At 43.2% G+C, this 13,108-nt stretch overlaps 2 protein-coding genes across 4 annotated transcripts in view; one reads left to right on the top strand and one right to left on the bottom strand.

Moving 5' to 3' along the window:
- PDS5A (PDS5 cohesin associated factor A) overlaps positions 1–12,157 on the bottom strand; it is a 133,020-nt gene extending 120,863 nt beyond the window's left edge. For 2 of the 3 annotated variants that reach the window (XM_021701589.2, XM_044912998.1), the window contains exons 1-2: positions 12,134–12,157; positions 11,101–11,278 (exon numbers count right to left, since the gene is read on the bottom strand). In XM_021701589.2, coding sequence (XP_021557264.1) covers positions 11,101–11,238 — 138 coding nt within the window. In that variant the 5' untranslated portion in view covers positions 11,239–11,278; positions 12,134–12,157. Of the gene's footprint in view, positions 1–11,100; positions 11,279–11,917; positions 12,000–12,133 lie in introns of those variants that run through there. The other variant, XM_021701588.1, reaches the window with a different exon arrangement.
- LOC123324080 (formin-like protein 5) lies at positions 11,763–12,902 on the top strand. The gene has a single exon (XM_044913105.1). It carries the CDS (start codon positions 11,763–11,765, stop codon positions 12,900–12,902), a length of 1,140 nt encoding a protein of 379 aa, XP_044769040.1.
- The last annotated feature ends 206 nt before the right edge of the window (positions 12,903–13,108 follow it).

The raw sequence follows: 13,108 nt of genomic DNA, 5'->3' as shown, positions 1-13,108 counted from the left end.
TATAAAGAAAATGGTATATACGCACAACGTATTATACAGCCTTTAAAAAGAAGAAAATCCTGTCATATGCTACAACACGGATAAGACTTGAGGACATTTTGCTAAGTGGAATAAGCCAGTCACAAAAAGATGCTATGTGATTCCACTTATATGAGGTATCTAAAGTAATCAAACCCCTAGAAACAGAAAATAGGATGGCGGTTGCCAGGGGCTGGGCGGGGCGGGGGGGGGGGGGGGAAGGAGGGAGTTATTCACAGGATACAGAGTTTCAGTTCTGAAAGATGAAAAAGTTATAGAGGTTTGTTGTATTAACAATGTGTACATATGTGGAAGGGGCAGAGGGAGGCTCACAAAGAAACAAGGCACATAGTTGACAGTGCTGTACTGTAGACTTAAAAATGGTTAAGATGGTAAATTTTATGTTGTGTGTTTTTAGCACAATAAAAAAAAAGCAAGAATCACATTGATCAGTGGAAATAAAAAGTATTGTGTGTATAAAAATTGAATACAAACAGAAAGAAAAAAAACAACTGTATATAAAATTGATAATGTAATCACTTGGACAAAAGAATTCAAATTCAAGTAACTAACAAATACAGTACTCTATACAACCTTAGGGGTACAACAAAACTGCAAAAAATCTTCCAAGGGATACTGGTATAGTATTGAATTTTGTCTGAGTTTACAGCAGGGTAGTACAAGGAAATAAATTTATCAAAGTTAAGGGAAAACAGGATTTATACTGTAGAAGAAGGATGATACAAATATGGAATGGAGGAAGTTTAGGAAAAACTGTGGGGCTGTTTTTGTTTTGTTTTGTTTTTTTTAAGTAACCTCTGCCCCCAACATGGGGCTTGAACTCACAACCCCGAGATTAAGAGTCACATGCATAGGGTGCCTGGGTGGCTCAGTCAGCTCCGGGTCCTGGGATCCAGCCTCACATTGGGCTCCATGCTCAGCGCAGAGTTGGCTTGTCCCTCTCCCTCTGCTCCCCCGACCCTGCTCTCTCTCTAAAGTAAATAAATAAAATCTTAAAAAAAGGATCTGCATGCTCTACTGCCTGAGCCAGCCAGGCGTCCCTGTGGTGTTGGATTTTAACTGACCAGAATGAACTCATAATTTAAAGTATGTATATTTCCTAGCTCTACACACTGATAGGGCCTGAAAAATTACATCCTACTACCTATGTGAACCCAATGCCCATGCCCAGACCTTGGTTTATAAACACCACTCTCTAACTAAAATGGAAATAGGACCCTGTGGAAAAAATGACCTATCCAAATCTGGGGCAAGAAAGCACAAGGTGAACGTGTTGCACCAGAAAACAAAGAAGTGCTCAAAGACTCAGAGACAGGGCGCCTGGGTGGCTCAGTTGGTTAGGCGACTGCCTTCGGCTCAGGTCATGATCCTGGAGTCCCTGGATCGAGTCCCGCATCGGGCTCCCTGCTCTGCAGGGAGTCTGCTTCTGCCTCTGACCCTCCCCCCTCTCATGTGCTTGCTCTCTCTCATTCTCTCTCTCTCAAATAAATAATAAAATCTTTAAAAAAAAAAAAAAAAAAAATAAAATAACAAAAAAAAAAAAAAAAAAAAAGACTCAGAGACATCAAAAAGATACTAGATGTTTCAAAAGGACACCAAAGCCAGCATGCTCATTTTGGGATAATTTGACTCTCAAAGGGAATAAAGACAGTAGACTATAATGCACTGAATGAAGAACCCATGAATAATTTTTTTAAAAAGGGGAGCAGGTGGGGTGCCTGGGTGGCTCAGATGGTTAAGCATCTGCCTTCGGTTTGGGTCATGATCTCCAGGTCCTGGGATTGAGCCCCACGTTGGGCTCCCGGCTGGCTCAGCGGGGAGCCTGCTTCTCCCTCTCCCTCTGCCTCTCCCCCTGCTTGTGTGCTCTATTTCCCTCTCTCAAATGAATAAATAAAATCTTAAAAAGGGGTGGGTAGGAGGGGGAAGGCTCTTTTCTACAGAGGAAGGCCAGCTAACACATGTAGAAGGAATGATAGAATTTAAAAAAGGCAACATTTTATAATCACCAAAGTGGATACTAAAACAGTTAAGTAAAAATTGTTAGAAAACAAATTATTCTTACAAACTGTCACTTTAAATATTACTTAGTAATTGCAAAGCTGGGAAAGGTATATTTACAATGGAAAGAGTTGACCAATTGTAACCAAGTGATCAAACTTAGCATAACCAACAGGACAAAATGACATTCTGTGCCTCCTGAGATGCAAAGGAAACTAACTATACATCACCACTTGCATGGTAAAGTACACACCAAAAAAAGTTCAACCTAAGCACAAGGAAATGAGAAAGACAGATTATGGCACTCCTATGAGACCAATGCTTCAAAAATGTCACATCATGAATGACTCCCCCCCCCAACAACGGTGACAGAACCTTTTTTTTTTTTTTTAAGATTTTATTTATTTGACAGAGAGACACAGCGAGAGAGGGAACACAAGCAGGGGGAGTGGGAGAGGGAGAAGCAGGCTTCCCGCTGAGCAGGAAGCCCAACACTGGGCTCGATCCCAGGACCTGGGATCATGACCCGAGCTGAAGACAGACGCTTAATGACTGAGCTACCCAGGCACCCCAGAACTTTCTAAATTAAAAAGGAGACTAAAAAGGGGCGCCTGGGTGGCTCAGTCAGTTAAGCCTCCAACTCCTGATTTCAGCTCAGGTCATGATCTCAGGGTTCTGAGATGGAGCCCTGCATCAGGCTCCACGTTCAGCAGGGACTCTGCTTGAGATTCTCTTTCCCTCTCCTTCTGACCCCCTCCCCTGCGCACACGTGCTCTCTCTCTAAAACAAATAAAAATCTTTAAAAAAGGAGACTAGGGGAGCCTGGATGGCTCAGTTGTTAAGCGTCTGCCTTCAGCTTGGGTCATGATCCCAGGGTCCTGGGATTGAGCCCCACATCGGGTTCCCTGCTCCTTGGGAAGCCTGCTTCTCCCTCTTGCACTCCCCCTGCTTGTGTTCCCTCTCTTGCTGTGTCTCTCTGTCAAATAAATAAAATCTTTAAATAAATAAATAAAATAAATTAAAAAAGGAGACTAAAGAGACATGACATATGCAAATGATCCTATACTGAAACTTGGATAGAGGAAAAAATCCAATTTTTAAAAAGTCATTTTTAACTGATGGTTGCCAGAAGGGAGGGGCTGGGGTAAATGCAAAATGAGTGAGGGGGGCATGTGAGGTAGAGGATTCTAATCATGGAATGAAAAAGTCACAGGGATAAAAGGTACAACATAGGCAATATAGTCACTGATATTTTAATACCATTGTATGATAACAGATGTAACATACAGACCTATGCAATCACTATGTTGCATACCTGAAACTAATATAACACTGTGTGTCAACTGTATGTCAATAAAAAAACTTAAAAATTAAAAAATAAAAAAATTAACAGTCATTTTTAGGACAACTGGGAGAACTTTATTATGGACAGTATAACAGATAACACTGTACCAATGTTAAGTTTGGAGTGTGATAACAATCACTCTTCTAAGAACACCGAAGCATTCACAGGGAGAATGTCGTGATGTCTGTAGGTACAAAAAAGTGTATCATGTCTGGGCGTCTGGGTGGCTCAGTTGGTTAAGCGACTGCCTTCGGCTCAGGTCATGGTCCTGGAGTCCGAGGATCGAGTTCCGCATCGGGCTCCCTACTCGGCAGGGAGTCTGCTTCTCCCTCTGACCCTAACCCCTCTCATGTGCTCTCTCTCATTCTCTCTCTCTCAAATAAATAAATAAAATCTTTAAAAAATAAATAAATAAATAAATAAATAAATAAAATGTTTAAAAAAAAAAAGTGTATCATGTCTGTCTCCCTCTGTGTGTGTATGGAGAAACAAAAGCAAACAAAGGTGACAAAATGTTAACAACTGGTAAACCTAAGTGAAGGGATATAGGTGCTGAAGGTACAATTTTTCCATCTTTTCCAAAGGTCTGAAATGTCTCAAAATAAAAAGTTGAGGTAATTCTTAAAAAGGAGGAGGGAGTGGAAAAAACATCATAATTAGCCAGCAATACTCTCCAGTAAAAATTCAAATAATAAAAGAAACAGGATTCTAAGATCAAATCATGAGATTCCCACATAATTTCTCCCTACCTAGCCCATAAAAAAATTCCTACGAATTTTTCTTACAGTATTTAAAATAAATTTCACAAATCTTTATTTATTTAAAATAAATTTCACGAATTTTTCTTACAGTATTTAAAATAAATTTCACAAGTTGGCTGCAAATATATACTATTATTTTTGAAATTAAGTGTTTTTCGAATTTATGAATACCGCTACAAAGTCTACAGTTAGTATACTCTGACTTGTCAAAAGAGCTCCTGTGATAGATTAAAGATGGCTACAAATTCTTTCTTTCTTCTTCCATTGAGAAGTAGAGTCATTTTTTTCTCCCCTTGAATGTAGATTGGGCCATGAGTACTTTAACCAATAGAGTAAGATAGATGTGACATTGCCAATTCTGAACCAAGCCTTTAAAAAGTACTGGCAAGTTCCTCCATGGTGTCTTAGAGCCTGAGTCCAACTACCCTGAGAGAGAGACCATGTAGAGAAGCCCCAAGATTACATCACAGATAGGAAAAAGGCCCAGCTGAGTTCAACCTTACAGCTGTTCCTACCAAAGCACAAAGTGTTTGAGAGAAACCAGTGTGGACTTTCTAGACCAGTTTAGACACCAGCTGAATAACTGAATGAGCACAGTAAGGAACATGGAGAAGAATACTCAAGTCAAGCCAAGCCTGCCCAAATTCCTGATTCACAAAATTGTGAGATAAAGAAGGAAAGTGGCAGGGCGCCTGGGTGGCTCAGTTGGTTAAGCGACTGCCTTCGGCTCAGGTCATGATCCTGGAGTCCTGGGATCGAGTCCCGCATCGGGTTCCCTGCTCAGCAGGGAGTCTGCTTCTCCCTCTGACCCTCCCCCCTCTCATGTGCTCTCTCTCTCCTCTCATCCTCTCTCTCAAATAAATAAATAAAATCTTTAAAAAAAAAAAGGAAAGTGGCAGATGTCAAAGGTAGAAGCAACCCAGACGTCCATTGACAAATGAATATAGTTCGGAATTAGGATGTGGTGGCTTGACTTAAGGTAGGGCATCTCTCTTTTCTCACCAAATGTAGGTTGTGAGGGGAAGAATAGATTAGGGGCAGGAAGGCCATGAATTCTTTCCGTTCCTTTCCTCCAGGTGGATCCCAGAAATACCTACTTTGGTTATAATTATTTTCACTTCCATAAAAGATTTTTAATTTATCCCTAAATGCCACATAGGATGCTAATTTTACATATAATTCAGTATTAACTTAGAGTCTAAAATCTGTTTGCATATTTTATTTTAATATTTGTATTAAATCTTCTTTGCAGAAGATGCTGCTAGGAAATTAAAAAATTAAATAGGCAGGATTTCTTAAAATGAAGCCCTATAATATAGCCAATATGTATTTGGGAAGTAATGCTAACTGTAGCACAGTTCTTATTTTAGACTTGCATTTGTGTAGAGGAACTGTTCTGCTCATTTGTTGGTATGTAACAAACTACCCCAAGCCTAGTGGTTTAAAACAGCAGTGTTTTTTTTTAAATTTTATTATGGTAAAATATATATAACATAAATTTTGCCATTTTAATCTTTAAGATTTTATTCATTTATTTATCAGAGAGAGAGAGAGCGCACAGAAGCAGGGGGAGTGGCAGGCAGAGCAGGCAGAGGGAGAAGCAGACTCCCCGCTGAGCAGGGAGCCCGATGTGGGACTCGATCCCAAGACCCTGGGATCATGACCCGAGCCGAAGGCAGACGCTTAACCGACTGAGCCACCCAGGCGTCCCCATTTTAATCATTTTTAAGAGTAGTTTTGTGGTATCAAGTGCATTCACATTGTTGTGCAACCATCACTACCATTCATGTCCAAAACTTTTTCATATTTTCCAACTGAAACTTTGTACCCATTAAACAGTAACTCTTGGGGCACCTGGGTGGTTCAGTGGGTCAAGTGGTTAAGGGTCTGCCTCCAGCTCGGGTCATGATCTCAGGGTCTTGGGATCAAGCCTGGCATCACATCAGCCAGGCATTGCATTGCATCAGGCTCCCTGCTTAGCTGGAGTCTGCCTCTCCCTCTCTGTTGCCCTTCCCCCCGCTTGTGGGAGTGCTCTTTTTTTTTTCTCTCTCTCTTTCTCAAATGAATAAATGAAATCTTAAAAAAATGGTAACTCTTTCCCCCTTCCCCTAGCAGGGGCAACCACCTTTCTACTTTGTGTCTCTGAATTTAAATACTCTAAGAGCCTAATATAAGTAGAATCATAATAGTGTTTGTCCTTTTGTGACTGGCTTGTTTCACTTAGCATAATGTCTTCAAGGTTCACCCATATAGTATATGTCAGAATTTACTTTTTAGGGCTAGATAATATTTCACTGTGTATATATAAAGCATCTTTTATCCATTCTTTTATCCATTCATCCATTATATCAAACAAGCTATAGTACAGAAAGCAGAAGTGAGAGTGTGGGGCAGAGAGAATGGTTGACACAAAGAGAAAGGTGACAGAAAAATACAAAAAAAATACATAAATAACACCTGGTGGGAGAAAAATGGGGGACATATTCAGAACAATGAAACCTTGTTATTTAAGCTTTCCTAATTCTTAGCACCAAAGTAGTACGAATTTTTATTTGATTCTGTGACTGAATGAATACAGCAGATTTGGGTATGAAGTTAATAGCCAGAGAACTGTCTGGGGTACTGAACTCTGACACCAGGTAATAAGAAGTGGATATAAGAAACAATCTTGAGGGCCCCTGGCTGGCTCAGCTTGAGTGTGCAACTCCTGATCTCAGGGTGGTGAGTTCAAGCCGCAGGTTGGGTACAGACATTACTTAAATAAATAAATACTTAAATCTTCAACTGGTCCATCCCTCTCTCTAAAAATGAAGGCTTATAAGGACTTTCTACTTCCAAAATAGCAAGAAAGGAAGGAATAAAATGTGAGTAGCATGTAGTTCTATATTAATACATGATTTGAAACCGACGTGTATAACAAACTGTGGGCAGAAGCACTTAATGGAGCTATGTACAACAGTGTTTATAGGTGTATTTTGAATGTGTTATAAAAGTTATCAGACATGACTGCTACATTAGTTTCAGAATCCTTAACTATACAGAAAGAAGGCTATTTGTGAACTACAGATCTTGATGCTTAATGTAACACTGGTAGTAAACAATCTGCTGTCCTTTCAAACAGGTAACTTTTGTACGGCCTTTAACAGTTCTAAAATTAATATATAATTGTAGCTTATCTAAGTAACAAAACCATTTGTTTATTTATTTATTTTAAAAAGTAGGCTGCACACCCAACAGGGGGCCTGAACTCATGACACTGAAATCAAGAGTTGCATGCTCTACCAAATGAGCCAGCCAGGCAACCCTAAGCAACAAAACTGTTAGTGATAGTTTTCAGCTTTCTGTAACTAGGGTTGATCACAACATCTCAGACTCCGTTTCTTCATCTGGAAAATCAGAACAGAACCAAATAACCTCTAAACTACCTTTTGGTTCTAAAATTCTAAATATCCATGTTATCTCTCTGGTAGGCAATCTCAGGTAAAGACTTAGTTGCAATTCAAAATATTTTCAAATTATCCTTCATTTCAAAAATACAAATATTTCTCTAATCCACTATTATTATTTTTTTCTAATCCAATATTAATACAAAGTATTCATTTGTCCACTGACCAAATATTTGCTGGGCACCTAACTATGTGCCAGGCATTGGACTTGGTGCTGGCAGGGTACAAAAATAAACAAAAAGAGATTTGGTACCTGTATTCATGAACATATGCATAAGTGTAATATTCACATCTGTAATAAATGATATGCAGGAGCTAAAAGAACACATAATGGGGAATCTAAGAGACTTCCCTTAAGAAAAACAAATGAGTGACAAAAGAACAAATGAATGATGAAGTTGAGAAGAGTACACGTATGGGTTATGTAATGTGGAATCTGTCTAGGCAGAAATGAACATGGCATGTTCAAGGAACTGATCGAAGGCCAGTGTGACTGGACATAAGAATATGTAAAGTAATTCCTCGGAAATGGAAATTAAAACCTGTAATATATATACAAAAGTATACCTTAGCTATTCCAAAGACATACTCTAAGAACCATTTTCTTTTTTGAAGATTTTATTTATTTGACAGAGAGAGAGACAGCGAGAGAGGCAACACAAGCAGGAGGGAGTGGGAGAGGGAGAAGCAGGCTTCCCGCTGAGCAGGGAGCAGATGCGGGGCTCGATCCTAGGACCCTGGGAGCATGACCTGAGCTGAAGGCAGACGCTTAACGACTGAGCCACCCAGGTGCCCCTAAGAACCATTTTCAAGAAAGCTTCAAAGCATTACAATTGTTTCTAATGTTAAAAAAAAATGCTGTCCTATATCTCCTTGCAAAAGAACAAATGAATTCATTGATTCCCTTCTCTTTTCACTTTATCGTTTTCAATTGCATAATAAAAATACCTTCTTAGTTCTACTTAGATTCCTTTGAAGAAAATCAGCTATAAGAATGAAAATAGGGTGCCTGGGTGGCTCAGTTGGTTAAGTGACTGCCTTCGGCTCAGGTCATGATCCTGGAGTCCCGGGATCGAGTCCCGCATCGGGCTCCCTGCTCGGCAGGGAGTCTGCTTCTCCCTCTGACCCTCCTCCCTCTCATGCTGTCTCTCATTCTCTCTCTCGCAAATAAATAAAATCTTAAAAAAAAAAAAAAAAAAAAAACCCAATTTTTAAAAAAAAAAAAAAAAAAAAAAAAAAGAATGAAAATAAATATGATGCTATTGCCCTGGCTCTGCCACTAAGCCACTCTATGACTGATCTCAGTACATGTTACTTGGCCACTTTGGGCCTAAATTTTCTCATTTGTGAAATACAGGGAGTTCTAGAATTTCCTTTAAGATCCTTCTAACTCTAAAATTATGGTTCTATTGTAAAAATGTTTGTCCCATTCTTGAAAACTGAAGAGAATGGACCAAACATCTCTGAATTTCACTAAGATTTTACCTGCCTTTAAGCTCTGTTTGCATTTATACAGCATTTGAACATTGTTGCTATGTTATAATAAAAAAAACTACTGAATTTATAAAATTTGCTATAATTAAGGGCTTAATAAACACAAGAATTATCAAAAATAGTTAAACATTGTTAAAAATCTATGCTTCCAATGAGACAGTACTACTTTAACTAACCAGGGATCCCTAGAAAGCACAACGTCAAAACAGACTTAGAAAAACAAGGGGAAAAATCATAAGATTCTTGAGAAAAGCAAAATTTTAGCAGGACATTCAAACTGGTTAATATGTATGTCAATTTTAACTTCCAAAAGAATGCATAACAAATGATTTCCTAACCCAAAGCTCGTTCTAGACTTGGTTATATGTCCATTTATATAACAGTATTTCTCATAATCTATCTGCAAGTAGAAAAAGTACATATGGTCGTAACTTTTTAAACCAGATTATCCATCACTAGAATTCAAGATTTCAATACTCCTGATATGAAAATAAAAAATTAAAAATCTATAAATTGTTTACTTAACAGCTTTGTATTTCATAATTTTTCAGCATCTCCAAACATTCACTATAACCTTAAGAAGCATCAATTAAGCACCTCACCTCGTGTATAATCTTTAGTATCAAGTTTATTTTAATGGAAGGTATTGTGTCCTTTTCCTTCAAAAGAGGCAACAAATTGCAGAATCTCATTAGATTTTAAAAACTAAGGTAAAGGAATATTTAAATATTCATTAATCACTCACAACTTCATAAACATTTAGTAGGCACTATATTAAGCTCTAGAACAAAGGGGCAAGATCATTCCCTAAAGATACATTTCATCAAGTTGCCCAAGGTAGAAACACTGTCAACATTGTTTCTTCCCTCACCTCCCACCAAGTCTGATTGATTCTAACTCTGAAACATTTCTCGGTTCCTTCCCTACCTCTCTTCCCACTACCATTGCCTGGCTTCAATATTTCAACATCTTTCACCTACACTATTATCAGTTTCCTAGCTGGACTCCCTGCCTCAAGTCTTTTCCTTTCCTTGTTCCAATCTAGCCCTAGTTGTGACAAACAAAATATTTTCAGCACTGACAAATGTTCCCTGGGGGTCAAAGATGCCCTGGCTGAGGGGCACCTGGGTGGCTCAGTTGGTTCAGTGTTGAACTCTTGATCTCAGCTCAGGTCTTGATCTCAGGGTGGTGAGTTCAAGCCCGGCACTGGGCTCCACACTGGCCATGGAGCCTACTTTAAAAAAAAAGAAAAGAAAGAAAGAAAGAAAAAGAAAATGCCCTGGCTGAGAACCACTGCATCAAGTTGATCCCTTCACAAGAACAGCACTTATCTTGTAAGGCTGTGGGCACAATCTATGTCCATGCAACAGAAAGCAAAAATCTGACCAATATAAGCCTGAAACTTACAACCTTGATCTTAGGGTCACCATGGTTTCAATAAGCTAACTTTTTTAGAGCTAAAATATTCTCTCTTGAAAACCCCTTTGACCATGTGGACCTAAATCATCACCTTACTTCAAGTCTGAATTTTGAAGTCAGTACATTCTGTCAAAGTTTAACCATACTAAATTCATATTTAAGCTTCTGGATATTAGAAAATTGGGACAATTAAATAAAGTGCTTTGGTGATTAAATCGGTCTCCTCAGAAATTAATGGAAATAGGAACCCTCCTAGGCAAGCTATTGCCTACATTTAAGGTTGTAAGCTACTCTGAACAGTATTCTCATAAATATTTCTAGAAAAAAGTTCTAAAAAAGCACCTAAATTCTTATGCTTGAAAAAAACAGGCACACTCCTTTTAATTTCACATAATGATTATATCCCTACAGAACTATTTAAAGATACAGCCAAGAAAGAACAATACCTTTCAGAGAGGGTAAAAAAACGAGATGATACCTAAAAAAAACCCGGGTAGGTGAAACTGTAAAGGCCAGGCCTAGCAGTGCAGTAATACCACAGGAGAGCACCTCCTACCACAAACGTTCTGAAGAGTGAACCCTGTGTCCGGACGCTCACCTTCAGTCGCTTGATCATTTCATCCGTGGTGATCTTGTCGGTGATCTCCTTTACCCCGGGAGGGTAAGCGATCTTCCCGTCTGCACTCACGACGCCACAGAGGGCCGTGGCAGGCTTGGGCTGCGCGGTGAAGTCCATCCTGGGGGACAACTTTTCTTTCACAGTCCTCTACCGGCCTCTATCGGTCAGAAAACAAAAGTTCAGCGAGAAAAGGGAGACTTTGTAACCTCTTTTTTCATTTCAAAAATCTCTAATCTGCAAAGGGCCCTTTATCCGGGGAGGCCGGGGACTCGGCAGCGGCCCCGCCACTCGCCCCTCCCCGGGCCTAGACCCTGGTGGCCGCCCCGCCACCCGGACTCACGCGGGCCCCGCCAGTTGCGGGCCCACGGGGCTCTCCGGCACCAGCCGCCGCGGCCGCGGGAAGCGCCGAGCAGCGCCAGGAGTTTCCCATTCCGCCTTTCACAATGAAATCCACCCCCAAGCACCGAGGTCCGAAGTTTGGCAGCCTCCCGAGCCCGGCGAGGCCCTCACGGCCCCCGCTCGGTCGGAGAGAAGCCCCGAGTCCCCCGCCCGGCCAGTCCCCTCCGGGAAAGGAGACGCGAGGCCTATAGGGCTCGGCTTAGGCCGCAAAACTAGGGACCCAACCGGACCCACATGCAGCGATGGCTCCGGGAAACGAACGCCTTTGCCGGGCCGAGCTTCGGGACCCCAGGCGTCCCCGCCACGCTCCCGCCCCTCCCCTGTCCCGCGGGAGGGGAAAACAAGACGCCCTCCACCCCAAACCCCACGCCAGGAAGCGGCTGACGCGGCTCCGCACTTCACATTTTGTTCCTTCAACTTCAGCGGAGGGACCCTGGCGGCTTCTCTCGCCCCCCGACTGCTCGGCGCCGTCCGGCGCTGCCGAGGCCTTACTGGCACCCCCGGGCCGCCCCGCCGGGCCCCGGCCCCGCCCCCCCCCCCCCCGCCCCGGTCTCCCCTTCCGTCCCCTCCCTCCACCAACCGAGGGCGGGAGCCGAGCCACCGCCGCCTTTACCTCCTCCTCCTCATGCGGGCGGAAGGTGCATCGAGCGCCCGGGCCTCTGTCAGGTGGTTGCGCCGCCGCCCCTCGTCGGGCTGCACACAAAGCGGCTCCGCGGGTCCCGCCGCCGCCGCCGCCGCCCGCCCGGGAGCGGCGCTGGGGCTGGCGGTGCCGAGGAGGAGCAGCCGCCGCGGGGGGAGACGCGGGGCGAGTGTGCGCTGGGCGGGGAGACACTGCCGCTCTCCGTCTGGCCGAGGAAGAGCAGCCTCAGAGAAGGCACCTCCGGGAGCGTGTGCGCCCGTGTCCGCCCGGGACCCCCGCGGCCCGCCCGCCCACACCTCGCGCGGGCCGGCTCCGCCGACCCGGACCCGGACGCTCCTCGCAGCGGCGCGCGCCCGGCCGTCCGTGCCCCCGGGAGCCGGCTCTTCGCGCACACACCAGCCGGTCACGCGAGCGGTGCGAGAGCACGCGAGAGCAGGGCGCGCGCCTCGCTCCCTCCCCTTCCTCCGCCGGCCGTGCCTCCGCCTCCCTCGGGCCCGAGGCGGCAGCGCGCGAGGCGGACAGCGCCGCCACCCGGTTGGCGCCAAGACTTGCGCCTCTGGGAGGATTGGACCCAAAGGGCAAGCGAGGAGGGGCCCCTGTGGCGGGAAGAGAACCCGGTCCCAGAGGCCCTTGTGAGGGCACGCAGGACGAACTGAGCTTTACGTTATGCCGCGAAGATGAGTTCATGACTTTTGGGGTTCATCCTGAGAGACATGGACGGAACTGGTTGAAAGACGGTTAATTACTCGGTGAAAATGAACTGATTTCCTCCCCAGGAACAGAAGATATGCAAACTGAGGAAAAGTTTTACAACATGGCACAACGTGAGCTACTCATTCTTGTTCCTTCTGACAGCCACCAGAGTTTTTGCCTTCCCCTCTTTGCATTTCTAAAATTAATATTTTGAAAGATGAAAAATATGAAAACAGCTTTGAGTCGAGTGGTTCT

Source organism: Neomonachus schauinslandi, chromosome 2 (assembly GCF_002201575.2).
Source record: "Neomonachus schauinslandi chromosome 2, ASM220157v2, whole genome shotgun sequence".
NCBI classification, from domain to species: domain Eukaryota; kingdom Metazoa; phylum Chordata; class Mammalia; order Carnivora; family Phocidae; genus Neomonachus; species Neomonachus schauinslandi.
Note: the sequence above shows the minus strand (reverse complement) of the source record. Positions and strands in the feature narration are given on the sequence as shown.

Excerpts from the sequence above, each read along its gene's own strand:
- LOC123324080 (XM_044913105.1), top strand. The coding sequence starts at position 11,763 with ATGGCTCCGGGAAACGAACGCCTTTGCCGGGCCGAGCTTCGGGACCCC.